The 17004-nt window shown below is 40.1% G+C and overlaps 1 protein-coding gene across 1 annotated transcript in view; it reads right to left on the reverse strand.

Annotated features, from left to right (window-relative positions):
• LOC577722 (myocardin-related transcription factor A) overlaps positions 1-17004 on the reverse strand; it is a 34590-nt gene that overhangs the window by 5515 nt on the left and 12071 nt on the right. Inside the window, exons 3-6 of the mRNA XM_030984087.1 lie at positions 4105-4180; positions 3314-3475; positions 556-2585; positions 79-187 (exon numbers count right to left, since the gene is read on the reverse strand). Coding sequence (XP_030839947.1) covers positions 79-187; positions 556-2585; positions 3314-3475; positions 4105-4180 — 2377 coding nt within the window. The remainder of the gene's footprint in view (positions 1-78; positions 188-555; positions 2586-3313; positions 3476-4104; positions 4181-17004) is intronic.

Raw genomic sequence — 17004 nt, forward strand, 5'->3', positions numbered from 1 at the left:
ATTGATCAACAAATAAAGCAAACATTATATTTTCAAGCATTTGCTCTTTCAGATTTTCTCCTGATTTGATGTACTTACATCCATGATCAACCAGGACTTCCAGGAGATCATCAAGGTCTTGGCTCTTGGTCATCCTAGGCTCTCCCGTCTCCGTGTTGGTAGGGTTCAGAAGCGCGCCAAGGTTAGCCTAGTGGAGAGATGTGAAGGTTCAGAGCGTGGGATTACTTGAGATGTCTTTACTCTAATTATCAGTTTGCAGCTGGTACATGTATATTTATTTTGAAGTAGTTATGCATAGGTTTTGATGGCATACAGTTAAAATTGATAACCGGACAATGTTTTCATGCATGCATTGTGTGTTTTCGTTTAATAAAAAATATGAACTTAAATAACAGTTGGGATTGTAATTCCTGCACATAATTACAACATTTTTTCCCCCTTTTTTTGTTTACAAAATGAAGAGAAATTGTAATTTTGTTAAAAATATTAAAGATTTCTGAACGACTGAGAACTTGATAAGATTTGGAATGGTCATGATTGATTGTAAGTACGTACCTTTCTTTCCTTGGTCTGTCTGACAGCCTCTTCATAGTTGGGTGGCGGACTGTTGTAGGCCGGTAGACTAGCCCCACCACTTATACCCAGCACTGTCTCTGGATCGGTCGGACTGCTGGGCAAGGATGATGACTTCTGACCAGACGCAAGTCCATTAGACAATGCCAATGGTTTGACCTCTGGAGTTGTCTTTGAGAAGAAGAAGGGTTGACCGTTGGGTGGAGGCGTGGTGAAGGTGAATGTCCTCTGCTGCTGGTTAAGGCTTTGGGAAAAGTCTGGAGGTTGGAATACGGGTGGGGACGACTGCTTCGGGGGAGACTGGGCCTTGATGTGAACTGCTGTTATTGGAGGGGGTGGCTGTTGGATGGCTGATGGTATGGTTGTTGGTGTAGGATTGCAGGTCGGTGAGATGCTGATTGGAGGAGGTGGAGGAGGAGGAGGATTGATGCTCGCTAGCTTGATGGGAGAACCAGAAATGGGTGATAAAACGGTAGCTCCAGCAGCAGCAGGATGAGGAGGTGGTGGTGGTGGCGGTACTGACGGTGGACTGAGGAGAGGTGACTGTAAGCTCGTCTGATGTTGATGTAGCTGCAGCTGCGATAACCTAAGGGCCCTCTGAAGCTCTTCGATCTTCTGCTGCTGTTTGCGTAGAATATCACTGCTGACCGTCGAGTCGCTGTATGCCAGCTGAGCAGTCATGTCCATCATCTGTTCCATGACAGAGTTGCTGTCGTTCAACTCCATCTGAAAGGTTTGATTCTGGAAAGAGTTGAGCATCTGGATGTTGGTATGGTTCTGCTGCTTCTGTTGGGCCTCAGGGCTAGGGCTGAACACGTTGGTTGGTGAGGAAGCCGATACAACCGAGCTGGGGTTGGTGGTGACCGATGGAGGTGGTGCCATCTGGAATGTGGAAGGGGACATTGGATCAAAGGCACTGCCAGGAGAAGCAGGGTCAGACATCTCAGAAGCTGAGACCGAGACTGGAGATTTGAAGTCGGGAGGCGATACAGGAGGTGAACTCATGGATGCCCTCGCGCTGCCTGTCTCACTAGCAACTTCCTGGCCTGCATCAGTGGAACTTGTCACCTTGGTGCCACTTGTTCTTGAAGAGGACGTGACATCGTGATTAGAGGAATTTGCCGTCGTGACAGGGGACATGGAAACATCAGCATAGGGGCGTAACCTCTCTACAAGCTGAGGCTTTGTGCCAGACACATGAAGTCCTCTGTTTTTCAACTCCATCTTTAACTCCGATACTTTCATGTCCTCCAGGTTGGAGAGGATCCTTGTCTTGGTGCAGTTGGCCACGCTAGACTTGTTATCCTGAGGTGTCGGTGAGGACGAGCTGGTCACCGTGGTACTACTTGGAGATTGGGACCCATGATTGCTGCTCAAGAGTTTGCTGGAAGTTGTGCTTATGTTTGGAGCATTGGGTAGAATAAGTTGGTGATGTTGCTGTTGCAACAGCTGAAGTTGCAGAAGCAGTTGTTGCTGCATCAACAGCAAGTTATACGGATTACTGGCATTTGGTGGAATTTCAAGTTTGTTTGCCTGTTCATTAGGAGGCTTGTACTCATGGAATTTGATCTCCTTCGGCTTATTCCTCTTAGTCTGTTTCTTCCTTGCATTCTTCGAGCTCGACGACGATGACCCACTCTTGCTGCTCGACGGCGACGATGACGTGACCGTGTTGGGATAGCTGACAATCGGAGGAGGGCTGGTGATGCCCGGCTCCTGCTTTATCGTGATCATCGACATCGTCGTCGGAGGGGTCGATGGAATCTTAATCTGAATGGGGCTGCTGGAAGTTATTGAAGGAGGAATCATGTGGTGTTCATAGTATGAAGTAAAGTCCGGGGGTGAAGGTATACTCCCCACACTGCTTGGAGGATTATCAGACTGTTGTGAGTATAGCTGAGGGGGTGACATGGGTTCATCGCTACCCCCCTCTTGACTGTCCTCATCAAAGTTATACGGTGAGTCATCACATGTATCCATTTCATTTGTCTTCAGGAACTTCACCTTGCCGTCTGAAAGAAAAGAAACATATATAAACAATAAATATCAGAAACATATAATACTTCTGATCTTACATATTTCTCACATACTTATAGCCCAGGCTGTTTCAGGGTGGTTACATACTGTATTCCATATAAGACTTACGCATGGAAGAAGTCGCTAAAATACAAACTTTATATTCTCAATTTAACGGGCTGTAGCTTTCCCAAGAACCAGAAATTGTTCTCATATTAGAGGGTATTTTCCTCTATTCACATCTTTCTCTATTTTTGACTTTATAATTGTGTGTCTTTGTGGAGGAGGAGGGGGAGGGGGAGGGGGAGGGGGAGGGGGAGGGGGGTATAGCCAGGGTCTTCTCCCAACTCTGTACCTTGATAGATTACCCATCTACTCAAATCATTCACTTCAAAATTGGGGCTTTACCCAAAATATGACCTTTTTTCCCTTCTAGCCTATGTCTCCTTGTCTGTGGTCACCGTGCTAACCATCTTGACAAACAATTTCTCAATAATGATTTACCTCCTTTAAAGCCTTTATGTACTAGTTTAGCCAGGAGGGATTAGACCTCCTTGCAAGGTCATTGAAAAGCGGTTACCTCATCAAATCAGCTCTCAATTAACATAAGAAAAAGGGGATCATGGGGGACCAATGGTCACCGATTAGGCATTCTTTTCTATATAGAGGGAGCAAGTAGCTACAAGTAGTGCAGTGGGGCTTTAACCTCCATCGATGAACTTACCTTTGACGGCCTGCTCCACAAATTGTTCTGCCTTCAGGATGTTCCCTTCAATCAGCTCTAGTGGACCTGGTCTATTTTTGATCTTGCAGTCCAGGTCCTGCTCTATCCTGGCCCTCTTTAGTCTCTGATGTGTCGCACTCACCATAGGCTCCATGTTCGTATCTGAAAAAATGGAAAGTCACAACAACTTATGAGCTCGGTTCTAAATGGTCTATTTATAGTCCAAAGATGACCTTTCAACCCTCTTTAAGATACATGTATATGAAACTCATTGATGTTTCCCATTATTCCAAACCAAGTTCCATTAAATGCAATTACATTATAGTCATTCCTTTAGCTATCAATTGTACCATGAGCTGTATTCTTTAGTTTATCATCAAAATGATGTCAACCTACTAATTCATAGCATAAGTAATTTATTTTACTTGTACTACACAGAAGGCCTACAGAAGGCCTACAAAAGGCCCTAATAAGCAGACTGCTTAATGAATGTATTTCCTAATATCTGTTTATGGATCAATATCTACGCTTTAATAGTTTTCAATTATGACATAAGTCGATGGGATTGAACTTGCATAGCCATCATCACTGGCAAGTAGCAACATCATCTCCTATGCAATCAGCATAACAAACATTGTTAACATCATCAGCATCATTTCACCCATTTCTGAAACCTCTTCAACAATATCAACATCATCATTATCATTACAATCACTCCTGACACTATCTTCACTCTCATCCTCTCCATCTCACACAGACCACACCCAAGAAGATGCGATCCTTGGCTGTACCTTCTAGTATGTGTTGATGTACAAGCTGAGCTTTGTCTGGTCTCATTCTCATCTTCCTCTGTAGACTGTCTCCAACCTAAAAGATGGCAAAGAAAAAGAAATACAACATTTTCATTAAAATTCATTGAAATAAAAAACCAGATGAAAAACCCGAAGGCATCATCTTATCATCATACTTCAGAATTTGCTTCTTTATTTCAAAGCTAAGAAGCTAAGAAGTAATAGTGTCATGTGTGTCAACAATGTTTCATACCATGTATTAATTGGATTGTAAAATACAAAGCAGAAGACGGATAAAGCCATTAATATACAAACTATTACACAAATATAGAGAAAAATGTACCATCAAAGGTACACAGAAGAATGAATGGGAGGGTTTGTGATGAAAAAATTACAATAGAAAAGAACTGTGTGAAAGAGATATATGGAATAAAAGATAAAGAGAGAAAGGCAAAGAGAAAACAAAGTTTTGAGATAAGAGAGAGAGAGAGGGAGGGAGGGAGACAGAGAGAGAGAAAGAGAGAGAAAGAGAGAGAGAGAGAGAGAGAGAGAGAGAGAGAGAGAGAGAGAGAGAGAAATGACACGAAAGACAGACACAATGAGGGAGAGAAAGAGAAAAGAAAGAGGGGGAGAGAAAAAGAAAGAGGGGGAGAGATATAAAAAGAACCAGAGAGATAAAGAGTAGTGCCCTTGAAGCATCATCCCTCAGATTAGCACATTAATTGTTGGTTTTTATCTCACCACAATTTTCTTTCCATAATTATCTTGAAACACAACAATCAATATCTGACACCCCCAGTTATGAAAACACACAGAAAGGGGTCCTATATGGGTGGCATGCTAACAGCGTTCACACAATGATGTAGCAATGCTTTCAAACCTTCGACCACGACGTCACAGTTCCGGAAATTACATCACCTAACATCAATATACACCTCTTTTTATACCATGCCTTGGATATTTCTGGTGGCATGTATATGGAATGCTTTACAGATAAGGGAAGTTAGTGACTGTCAATGTTATGAAAGGAAATGAGGGGATAAAGTAGAGCACAGCGATTTGGAAATGAAATTACTTTTTTTGAACTTCCAAGAACCCTTTGCTCTTCCCTTTGTCCACCATCAAATTTATACATTTTCTACAAACGAGGCATCTAAGACTTACAATACTTAAACGTAATATTGGACAGATGAAAAGATGACTCATATTTGCTTCTCATCCTCATTTGCAACAAAAGCCCAGATAAAATATTCTTTGCAATAATGATCTCAAAGTTTCCTGCCAGCCTCTTTCCTCTCCTCTCTGCAAACCTTGAGTGACTCTCCTAGCTCAATATCACTTTCATCTTTCATTTGGAAACGATTGCTGACTAATGACATCCACATGAGTTAGGATCTATCATATCAAGTTATGATATTGAGCATGTGGATATTGTTAACTTGGGCTATAAGGGCTTTCACTTTCTCATTCATCTAATCCAAAGTATTAGGTTTTCTTCAACTAGGCCACATATTGGTTGTGTTCTCCTTAGTCACTGGCTGCTTGCTCACAATATGACGTACATGTATGATGAGGGGTTTTGAAAAAGATCATTTGCAGAATGAAGTTAATGTCTACTTCATGAATCATTACGAATTAGCCAAGAAATGGTCTTCTCCTATCTACGCTAACGGGGAGCATTCAGACAAGTCGAGAAGGAGACATTTTCTATCATTTATTATTTGATTGTGTCAGCCCCTCATCCAATTTAATATTCTTTAAGAGAGGGACAGACATTTTCAGCTTTTAAATTAGTATAGACCAGAAGATCATTGGTATATAGTTACAATGAAGATTGCTACTTCTTCCCCCTAAAAAAGACAACAAGGAAAAGGGGGTGGGGTATGTGAGTGTTTGCTAGTGTGGGGGAGGGGGCTCTTTGTTTCATCAAATCTACTGTGAATATTAAGAAAATTTTGATAACTTAAAGAATTCCTGTCAAAATGATTAGGTGATGCATTTTTTTAGAAGAATAGTTGAGCATAACACCAAGACGAAGACTTCCTCCATCCATGTCAAAGGTCGTGAGGATGAGCTTTGACAGCCATCTTCCTTTCTTACATCACACACACATGAAACAACATCCAGGGACGGGGTGAAAACCATCAGAAAAGGGAAGAAAACCATCACAGACAAAAGTCATCATCCTGACAAGATGAGGGAAAAAGATGAGAAAATGGTTGAAAAACGGAAAGAAAATGCCATGTTGGAGCAATTGATGCAATCCACTCTGGTGGTCCAGTCCTACAGTGACTTTGCCTCAAGTCACAGTTGAAGAAGAAGACAAGAAAAAGGCAGATATTAGAACATTCCTGATGGTTTTCTTATCTCTTGATGTGGTTGATCATGGATTGACTAATCGGAGAGTCAATACATTTTGCTGATGGGCATAGGATTAACCCTCCTTCTGTTCTACACTACTCATTCAATGTTGTCATCTCTTGACCCCAATCTTTCTCCTTCGGTCTTTATCTCTTTTTTTGTCCTTCCACATCATCCTCTATTCTTTCTCTACCCTGTCTTGATTCTGCTTTCTCATTCTCTTGATTTTGCTCTCCCTCTTTCCCCTCTCATTTCCCCCTCTTTCTTTCTTTATTTCTTAATCTCTCCCTCTCTCTCTGTCTCTCTTTCTCTCTCAAATTTCTTGTCACTTCTTACTTCCCCCTCTCATTCTCTCTGTCCATCTCTGGATCTGTCCTGCCTCTGTAGTGTTTCTCTGACTGCCTATCCCCCCCCCTCCCCTCCCCCTCTCTCTCTCTCTCTCTCTCTCTCTAACCTCTCTCACCTCTCTCTGTGTCCCTCCCACCTCTCTCTGTGTCCCTCCCACCTCTCTCTCTCTTTCTCTGATATTGCTATCATCTATTAAGATTATTCATGCCACTATGGCCAGTGGTTTCTAAAGAGTTCAAATGATAACAATATCTGAGGGTCAATTTTTATCCCACACTTGAACTACAAGGACAAATATGAGATATAACTTGTGCTAACTACATCAGTGGGTTGATAAGAAATCCCTGAGAACACTTTTACTTGACAAAAAATCACTGTGATGGGGAAAATAAAAAAAATTATAGGAGAAAGGCAATATGGGACATTATAACACAAACAAATTAAAAAGAGGGCATTTAAAGTTAATTTGTTCCACTAAAACATTTTCAACAGACTATGACATACCAAATGTGACTTCAAAATTTGACTTGATTTTCATGACTATGTCATCTAAAGACATCTATGGTACATTTAGAATATTCGTCATGTGCTAACAATTCAAGAAAATAGAACTTGACAGAACTATCTATGAAGTGATAAGATTCCACTGGTCAGATCTAGAACCTAATGAAATTTGTGATGTCCTTAAGATTACTCAGTCGATGCTCTCCGCTCACATTCCCCTCTTTGATTTAACCTAATTTTCCTAGTCCAAATAGGACAGATATCCTTGCAGAGCAGCGTAATGTGGCCTGCTGTCTTCAGCTAATGCACACAGTGGGTCACGGCGCTCAGGGCAGCTGGGGTGGGCAGGTAGAAGGTGCCCAACCATGACAGCTGAAGCAAGGGAAACAAAATTTGGTTGTCTTTCCTTTTTCTCCAGAAGGTCAAAACGATCTCTCATGTACTATATTTTGGGGGCCAATATGCGACATTGCCTAAGGAATGAGACAATCCCAGAACTTCAGAAGATGCGAGAGGCACACATCCATTCTCTTCCACCCTTTCTCTTGCAGTGATGGTCCAATATACAAATATATCCAATAAATATGCTCTATTAACTCTGTCCAGGCTTTATCGTGTAACAAATTGAAGGATTGGGGTTGTGGTTTTGTTTTAAGATGGGCTTATAAGACAGGGTTAGAGTTTAATATGCAGACCTATGGTGTTAGGTTCATAGTTGAGTTCTAAAGTTGAAGTTAAGAACTCATCTAGAGTTAGAAACTCACTTTGTAGCAATCATCAGTGGACCTTATGTCATACAACCCTTACAGTACAGGTGACAGGCAGATTCTGTTTATCTCATGTTGTGTCAAGGTCATAGTTCAATGTCAACTGACAGGACATGGTTTGTCAAGTAATTGGGCAATGAGTGGTAGCAAAAGTCTTCCTTTTTCTCATTTTGTATTCAAGTAATGTGCAGTGACATCGGAGAGAGGATACAACCATATTTTGTTACTGGTCCTGCAACGCTTCCACTTATGTTCATGCTCAATGTTACATGATTGAAGGGCATGTTTAATGTCACCAGTAGGTTACCGATCCTTTTCTCTTCTTCTTCTTTTACAAACATGTACTTCTTAAATTCCCTAGATGGACTAAATGAGAAGGGTTGGCCATGAGCACTAATGTATCATTTGTCTTGGGTAGCTTATACCTACATGTATAAGTGTATATTTGGTTACAAAATTGATACTTCAAAGTTCTTACAAAAGTCAAAGTATACTTATGTGTATTGTATTGCTTATTGCTAAACTACAACACATACAGGGCAGACAGTACATCAACATTTTTGCAGTTCCACCAGGCTAACCAACACTTAAAAAGTTTCAATATTTTTCTCTTTCAATAGTATTGTTCACGATGTTACTAATAAAAGGATGTTACTAATAAAAGGATACTACATATACAGTTAAGTTCATATGCACCTTCTGTAAAGCCTAAATATATATATTATGATCAGTATATAGTACATACACATAGGGATTCTATTCGTCTAGATTTACCTCCTAGAACTAGTTCAATCTCACAACCTGTCAACATAATCGCACAGCTTGTAGTTCTCTGTGGACCTCGTGATACAATCCATCTGGGACAACCTTACATCTTCTTTCTGGTACTACACTATGGAGGAATTATAAAACAGCAAGACTTTTATGGAATATAATAAACTATAATAGTTGATTCAATCATCAAATTTATCTTTCTTTAGTCCCCAAAGGTCCTATCAATAATTAACCCTATGTATTTGAGCCTTGAGATCATAAGGAGTAGCTCTTCCCTATACAAATGCATAGCTTGAATGATGAAGCCAGCAAGCATTTTTTGATAGAAAATAAATCTGTCTTTAAATCAAAACGAGGTGTTCATGAAGTCTGTAAATATACAGCTAACTCCTTTGTGCTTCAGAACTGTGTATACACTTGTATTGAAATAGATGCAGAAGGTCGTTCTATACTGGTCTCCCAATCTCTCAGCGGTGAGAGGATTACCAGAGATGTATATACACCAATACCATTAGCTCTTCTTACTGTGGTTTAGATGGGTGGTAGAAGATAGAGAGGGTAGACAATGAGGGAGCTAGAGAAGAGGGGAACATAAAGAAGGTGAGGCAAGAAGAAGAAGATGGAGAATAAGAAGAAGAACAAGAAGAATGAGAGGAAGAAGAACTCCAAGAACAACAAGAACAAGAACAAGAACAAGAAGAACAAGAAGAACAAGAAGAACAAGAAGAACTAGAAGAACGAGAGGAAGAAGAACACCAAGAACAAGAACAAGAACAAGAAGCTCAAGAAGATGAAAGAGACAGATTGAGAGATTAGAAGAAGAAGCGAGAGAGAGAGAGAGAGAGAGAGAGAACAAGATGAAGATGGGGAGTTAGATATTAAACAAAACAATAACAGCTTATTGAAAAAAAAGCATGCACTGTGCGATAAACTGCAGCTGAGCTAGTCTGATGTTCAAACCTCACTCTTAACATTAACATGACCTTCTTAAAATCTATCTATTGCTGATTTGAATTCAAACAGGAGCTATATATTCTCCGTCCTTCCATCCCCCTGCGTCCATCCCCTGGGCCCAGTCATAGGCAGAGCACCAATATTGTGGCAGAGAAAGACAATACCGTGATGACGGGTCTGGCGCGAGCTCCGATACCCTGATCATCTTACAAGGTACAAGTGCATCTCGTTGCCCTGTTCACACACACAAGTTAGTGAGTCTATTCATGTAATCTAGGGTCCCTGAAATACTTTTCTTCATAAAGGAGTTTTTTGTTTAAACCTTGGGGAGTCATCCAGTAGAATTTCAATGAAGGTATTTTAAATTCACACATGTAAAAACACCACATTCATAAAATTGGCTTCAGAATGTGAATGGTTATTTATTTCTGCTAAAAAAATGATTTCAGGTGTTAACACCACCTCAGTAGTGAGAGACCAAGTACATGAATGAGGATCAAAAGAATGACTGATTTATTAAAGGACATTCCAATAAGAGACACAGGAGCATGCAACAAACTTTAAAATATTATTTTGTTCCTTTCCTAGTTTTTTTAAACTTTTACTTTTCCTATGCACATACATCCATACACATCGCCTAATCCGGATTACATCCGTTTTATAGGACAGGTTAAAAGGCTGACGTGTGAACACAACCACCTCTCTCTCTCTGGGCATCTCCTATTACTGCCCTGTCTCTCTCACAGAATACCTGAAGTGGTTTCTCTTAACTTTTGAACTCTGCGGAATGGCACAAAGTCTGCTCATCTCCAAGCTAACTGAAAGAAGACAATTCCAAGGAGATATTTCACTGATTATTTTTTTTCTTGATGGAAGATTCAAGTTTCGGGTGATGGCGACAGGGAAAATTGCTTGGATTCTTTTAAACAGGAAGTTTAAGATACAATAGCGGCCTTGTCATTATATCCTCTTGTATCATTTTTCTTTTCCAGGGGCCAAAATGAGTTAGAATGAAATGCGGAAAGAATTGTATTTCAAGACTGATTAAGAGGTCAAAAAATGGGGAGAAGTATATAGTTCGAGAAATTCAGTCTGACTGCACTGTTTTATGTTTCTACTTGTGAGCTGGTTGCATAGGAAACTATATAGTAAAGAGAAGCATGAAACTACATTTGATCTAGTAAGAGCCAGAAGGGCATTAACTCATTGTTTCAAGTTATGAAAAACTCAATCATATATATTACCCACTAGATACAGTATATACAAGTTCTGCCTCTGTGATTGAAACTACCTCAAACTGCATTAAACTGCATCAAACTGCATCAAACTGCATCAAACTGCATCAAACTGCATCAAACTGCACTTGGCATGATGAATTATGTTGTGAAGCTGATACAAGTCCATACCAGAGAGATATCATTACCTGGAGGGGCAAATAAGTTTATCTTTATGCTTCAACATCAAAGTAAACATCAAAGTAAGTAAAGTAAGTCCTGTCACTATACATTTGATGTTAAATCATACACTTTTACCCGAGTTAATGCCCTTCTGGCTCTCAACAGACAATATGAGGGAAAAGGAAGCAAGTTTAACGCCCTCCTGGGTATCCACAATTGATATGATGAGGAGAGAGAGTCGGTCGACACCCTTCTGTTTGTCAACAGTTGATACAAGGGAAAGGAAGTCAGTTCAACTCCTTTCTGGCTCTCAACAGCCGATATGAAGAGAAAGGAAGTCAGTGATCTACTTTCTCCAACCTTTGAATCTTCTTCTTCCATTAAGCCAAGCTCTCTGGATGACACCAGTAAACCGCTTTACCTTCTCTCCAATCATCTTGCGTAATTACATTTGTCACAGGAGCTTCCATATTACTCTCTACAAGCTGAATAGGAAGACAAGCTGTGTGTTTAATTCACGTTCTACTGACCTTAGATGTCTTGGGTTAAGGGCACTAGTGAACAGGACTTCAAGCTATGTTCCATAGATCATGGTATCTGTATGATTGCTGGTCTGCATATCTACGTTTCATATTCCTCAGGGTTTCTTAAACCACAGGTCATCCACATGTTACCAAAAGGAAGTTAAATGTTTTGAAATATTTAGAGTGTAAAACAGGCATGGGGTAGCATTGCTATTGAAAAGTTGAAGTCCTTCTTCATATTCTTTTCAGTACCTACGATAACTAGGTATATGTAAATGGAGTGAGGTAGCCACATATCTTAGATGATATTTGGAGGCAAAGACTGTCAACTAAAAAAAAAAATTCAACTGAAATGAAGCTCTATATGAATCCCTGTATTTCATTTGAGTTATTAAACCAAAACTTTTGCTATTCACTAATCTGGCTTATGGTTGGCATTTCTTTCATGTTGCATGCTGTTTGTCTGACACTCAAATTATAATTGAAATACCCTAGTACATAATTTAAGAAATAACAATGCTTATTGCCTAACATATGAAACCACAACATCCCAAGTATATTCCAATTCTTCCAAAAGCATCAACCCTGTTTCTATTACATGTACCTATGAGACAGGGAGCAGCGAAATCAAAGTTTCCCTAGCCAAGTTTCCAGGACGGCACAAGCAGGAGGGAGCAGCGAAACAGGACAACCGTTTTTCTCATTTGTCATCCAATCCAGCACATTCCAGCGAGCGGTTTGTCGGCCGACCAACCATCCAGTGATGACGAAACCATGTTGGTGACACAGACTTTTAGCTCAGGACGTGAGCCAGTTGATATGGGGCAAGGGGGATGACACGAGAGATAGTGTTTAAGCTAACGGTGTAATCATAACATAATATTGGTATGGACCCATTGTGTCCTGAGGTGTAAATTCATGCAGTCAATGTTGAATTAACCCTTAGGGAGTTATCATGAAACAAGAATATTAATTTCATAACCAGGAGTGAACTCCAAGCAGACTATCACAAAATGTCTAATTACTGCAACTAACAATAATCTACAGTAGATCTGAAGACATTTTTTTTTTAATGTTTCAGATAAACAGAAATATATGCAGTTCCTTAGAAAGCTGCATATATATCTCACTTTGAAGTATCTGAGTACAGTTTTGTCAGTGTCTAAAACTTTAAACCTTTGAACCTTTCAAAGATTGAAGGACATTTTGAAACTTTTGAAAGTTAGACACAAAGAACTATACAAACACAACATTTCAAATTAATGTAGTTAGCACATCATTTTAATCTTTGCTGTGTTTGTAGATAAGCTACTGTGCCATAACTCAACAAAAAAGAGCAGAAAACTTATAGTGTGACATAAGTCTGATTAGCAGAGACTAATGACTCATAATGAACAATGCTGGTTAGAAGATGAGCTTCTCTGCTGCATAGTTTTAGGAAAGGTCACCCATGTTACCTCTACGATCGCTAGATAATTTGATTAGGGCTAAACAACTATAGTGGTGTAAGTTTGTAGTTCAGCTATGTGTTTCGCCCATACAGGAGAGCCAAGCCTGTATCACTTGTCAGCTAAGGTTTCCATGCCGTGTCTAACTGATGCTGGCTCTATACCTGATAGGAATATCACTAGATCGTACCAGGTACCTGCCATCAGACCATTCAATCTGACTTCTTTATGAACCTAAAGTGACTCGCTGGAGATACATGTTTAAGGCTCAATACAAACAAAGCATGTTGAAAAGAATGGTGATTGATCTCCTGGTCAGGTGATATTGATATCTGATTGAACATGGACCAACCACTCTCATCAGTCTATTGTTTTAAAGACCTTACCTTATGATGTACTAAAGCATTGCATATCCTCCCAATATTATTATCAGTAAAAATTATTAATACAATCATCATCATGTAAATTACAGAATGAGTTGAATATTTACTTTCTAGCTGGTTGTGTGAGTAAAAACTACCCTTTCTTCAAACAATATCCATCTTTGTTATCAACCAAGGACAAAATAATATAAAGACAATTATATACCCCCCTCTATCAAGTGATCCAATTCATAGACCCTACCTATATATTACCAGAAAATATACAAGTCAATCGTATTTTGTACAACACACAGACATGTCACTTGATGCAATACTGGAAGAATGTAAGTTCCCTCAAAGAATGCTCCATATTTTACCAGCCCTGCGGAGAAGAGGAAAGTTACCACCATTACCAAAACCAAAAAGCTCTTAGCCACGAGATGGGTTATACCGCTCTCTCCCTACAGATCTACACTCCATTAGTGAGTCAAAAAGTCAGGGTGATGGATACAATACATATTAAAGGTACACAAGAGCTTTGGAAATGATTGTTTACAGTATATGGGACACTCTAAAGATATTTCACTCAGAAAAGATGGCAATATAGCCTAGAATGAAACAGTTTGGATATAATGCTGTAGAGAGGATCAGGAAGAGGGGGGAAACGTGAAGTATGTTTTGAGGCCAGCCAATCTTAAAACTCATTTCATGATGGGTAATCGGTCAAATCTTGGTCAAGAATCAGCTTCTTGCGAACATTAATACACTCAACAGGAAATCTAAGCTGGGGAATATCTCATGCTAAATATGGCTCAATACCGGTACTTTTTAACAGGGAAAACTACACCCTGACTAACACCACTTCCCAGGCAACTCCCCTGGATAACTACCCCCCTCCCCCCCCCCCCCCCAAAGAGGGAAATCATCCCCCAGACAACTCCCACATACGACAACTATCCCCTTGGATAACTACCCCCAGGATAATTATCTTGAAGATGCCTGCTGCCTAAGACAATTACAGCCCCATCATCTACCCCTTAGTCCAACTGCCTCTACAAGATCAAAAGGAAGTTTTTCTCTCAAACTAGTTATATTACGAGCTCACTATCGCCTTTAAGTCAAGCCCATCCCACATGACCGCCTCCCGAACTTAACAAAAAACAAAGAGTAAGATAACAACTAAACAAGCAACCTTTAAGACAATGAAAACAGAGAAGAGGGGCAAAAGAATGGTTTTAGGCCAAGGATACTTAGAAAAGAGTTGGCAGCTTTAGAGGAATCCGTAGGCTTTCAGGGCTGCTTTTCTAGAGCATTCTTGACTTGGGCGAAACAATATTAGGATGTAATCTGGGATGAGCGTCCCATCTCATGACTCGTCTCCTATTCTAAGACCACAAGACAAAGTGATTTGTAATGGCACATTGATACATGTTTGATGAACGGTGTGGCGACTAGGCTTCGGGGTGTTTCTGAGCCTAGATTCTATTGGGAAAGTTGAGAATTGCAGTACATCTAGCATGGTTTCATTTTAAAATACATTAACAAAGAAATAAAATTGGTTTTGCAAGAATGATTCGGAAAGATAGCATTGTAAATATAAATTGTCATGATAAGATAGACCGAAAAATCTTCAATATGAAGATTACATTTTGTTTAGATAATATAACTGTGATTGTTTCTTCCCAGTTGTTAACAATATATTGCTCACAAAGGTCATGACAAAATTAATATTTTCGCAGACTTTCACATTGAAAAAGTTTATTAATAAAAGTTGACTAAGGCCATGAATTACATTGCTGAAGTTCACGTTTTCCACCGTGCTACCACTTTCTCTTTCGGGAGAATAATTCAAAACTTGAAAGTATTAAATTTCAGCAAGTTATCCATCCGTGAGACAGTCTAGTTAAAGGATGAAAACGGTAGCATGTGCAACCAATAGATCTCTAATCTAGTGAGAAATCCTCACACCAATGGGACCGCTTACAAAAACCCTCCTGGTTTTCATTTCAGAGAATTGTCGTCGTCCGGACAAAAGGAAGAAAAAGACACAAAACTGGGAGCGGGCACCAGCAAACAGTGGCAAGATGAAAATGATTGGGAAACGGCTCATTTCGAGGACAAGTGAAAATTGGTATTGTATTGGTAGGGCATGCTACTGCTGGTATTCATTCTAAGATGAATTTGTGGCAGCGCCACACTGCTTGGGCTGATTCCGCTGGACTTTGATTCTAATTTTCATACTGGAGATAGACAGAGAGAGAGAGAGAGAGAGAGAGGGGGGGGGGGAATAAATAAATAGATATATAGATAGATAGAAGTATAAACAGCAAGATAAAGAGAGAGAGAGAAAGAAAGGGTATAGAGAAGGGAGGCAGACAGAAAGCGAGATGGATGTAAAAAGACAGGGAGAGATATAGGAGGGGGGTTGCGGAACAAAGCTGAGAGGTAAACAAAGAGGAAAATTCATAGATGTAAAAGCAAGAAGAAATGGGTTTACACAATCGTTTAAAAGGGTTGCCTTAAACCTTATTCTTCATATTTCATGATGGACGAGCATTTCCTTCAAAAGACAGATGTTAAAGAGCAGATATAGATACATTTTAACTGGATTGTAACGGAATGTGAGCCTCACTTTCTGATAAATCCCTCCTTCTTCTTCAAATTGGCCGGTTATAGGAGCAAAGCGCTAACAGCCATGAAGCGTTGGTAGCACAAGCGACTGCTGAGTGATGCTTAATTCAGCCGAACCAACGTGACAGCTCTTTTCCCCTCCCTCCCCTGTAGTCCCACTGCTTAGGATTTGCGCGACAATAAGCGTGGAGCGACAGGCTGACGACAGAGGATTTGCCATGCCAATTTAGAGGGGGCAGGGAGGAGAGAGCGAGAGTGGCTGACATTCAAATCTGGTATGGGTCATGAAAACATTGAACAATCCTCCAGCTACTTCATAACTTCAACCAAAATAAGAACGGATTTCAGGACAGAGTCTTTCATTTCAATTTGAGGACGTAATTATTTTGTGATCACTTCCAACTTCTCCTCTTCAATCAGGAATATTCAAGCCAACTTGGCATGCCTTCTTAGAGAGACAATGTGAAGTGAAATTTGTGCAGGCAACACTAAAACAAACATGAACACAAGCAATTGATACCCAGCATATAAAGAATATTGATGGACAATGGACAATGGACAAAAATAGATGGGCAAGAATATTATTATAAGAAAAAAGCCAACAAAGATAAATAGAAATACAGAGGATAACATGCAAGCAAGCCTAGGCAAAAAAGGGACTGAAGATTACCCTGAAGATGATCTTCAAGAGAGTGGGCGGGGCACGAGGTGGGGTCGAAGGAGTGAGACACAACGACAGCCAGAACAAAAATGAAATCATTACAAAAATGATGTGGCAATTGGCCGCAACACTTGTCTCAGCACATTCAATTATGTCTCTCACACCATTA

This window comes from Strongylocentrotus purpuratus, unplaced genomic scaffold, assembly GCF_000002235.5.
Source record: "Strongylocentrotus purpuratus isolate Spur 01 unplaced genomic scaffold, Spur_5.0 spur5_scaffold_14, whole genome shotgun sequence".
In the NCBI taxonomy this organism is placed as follows: Eukaryota; Metazoa; Echinodermata; class Echinoidea; order Camarodonta; family Strongylocentrotidae; genus Strongylocentrotus; species Strongylocentrotus purpuratus.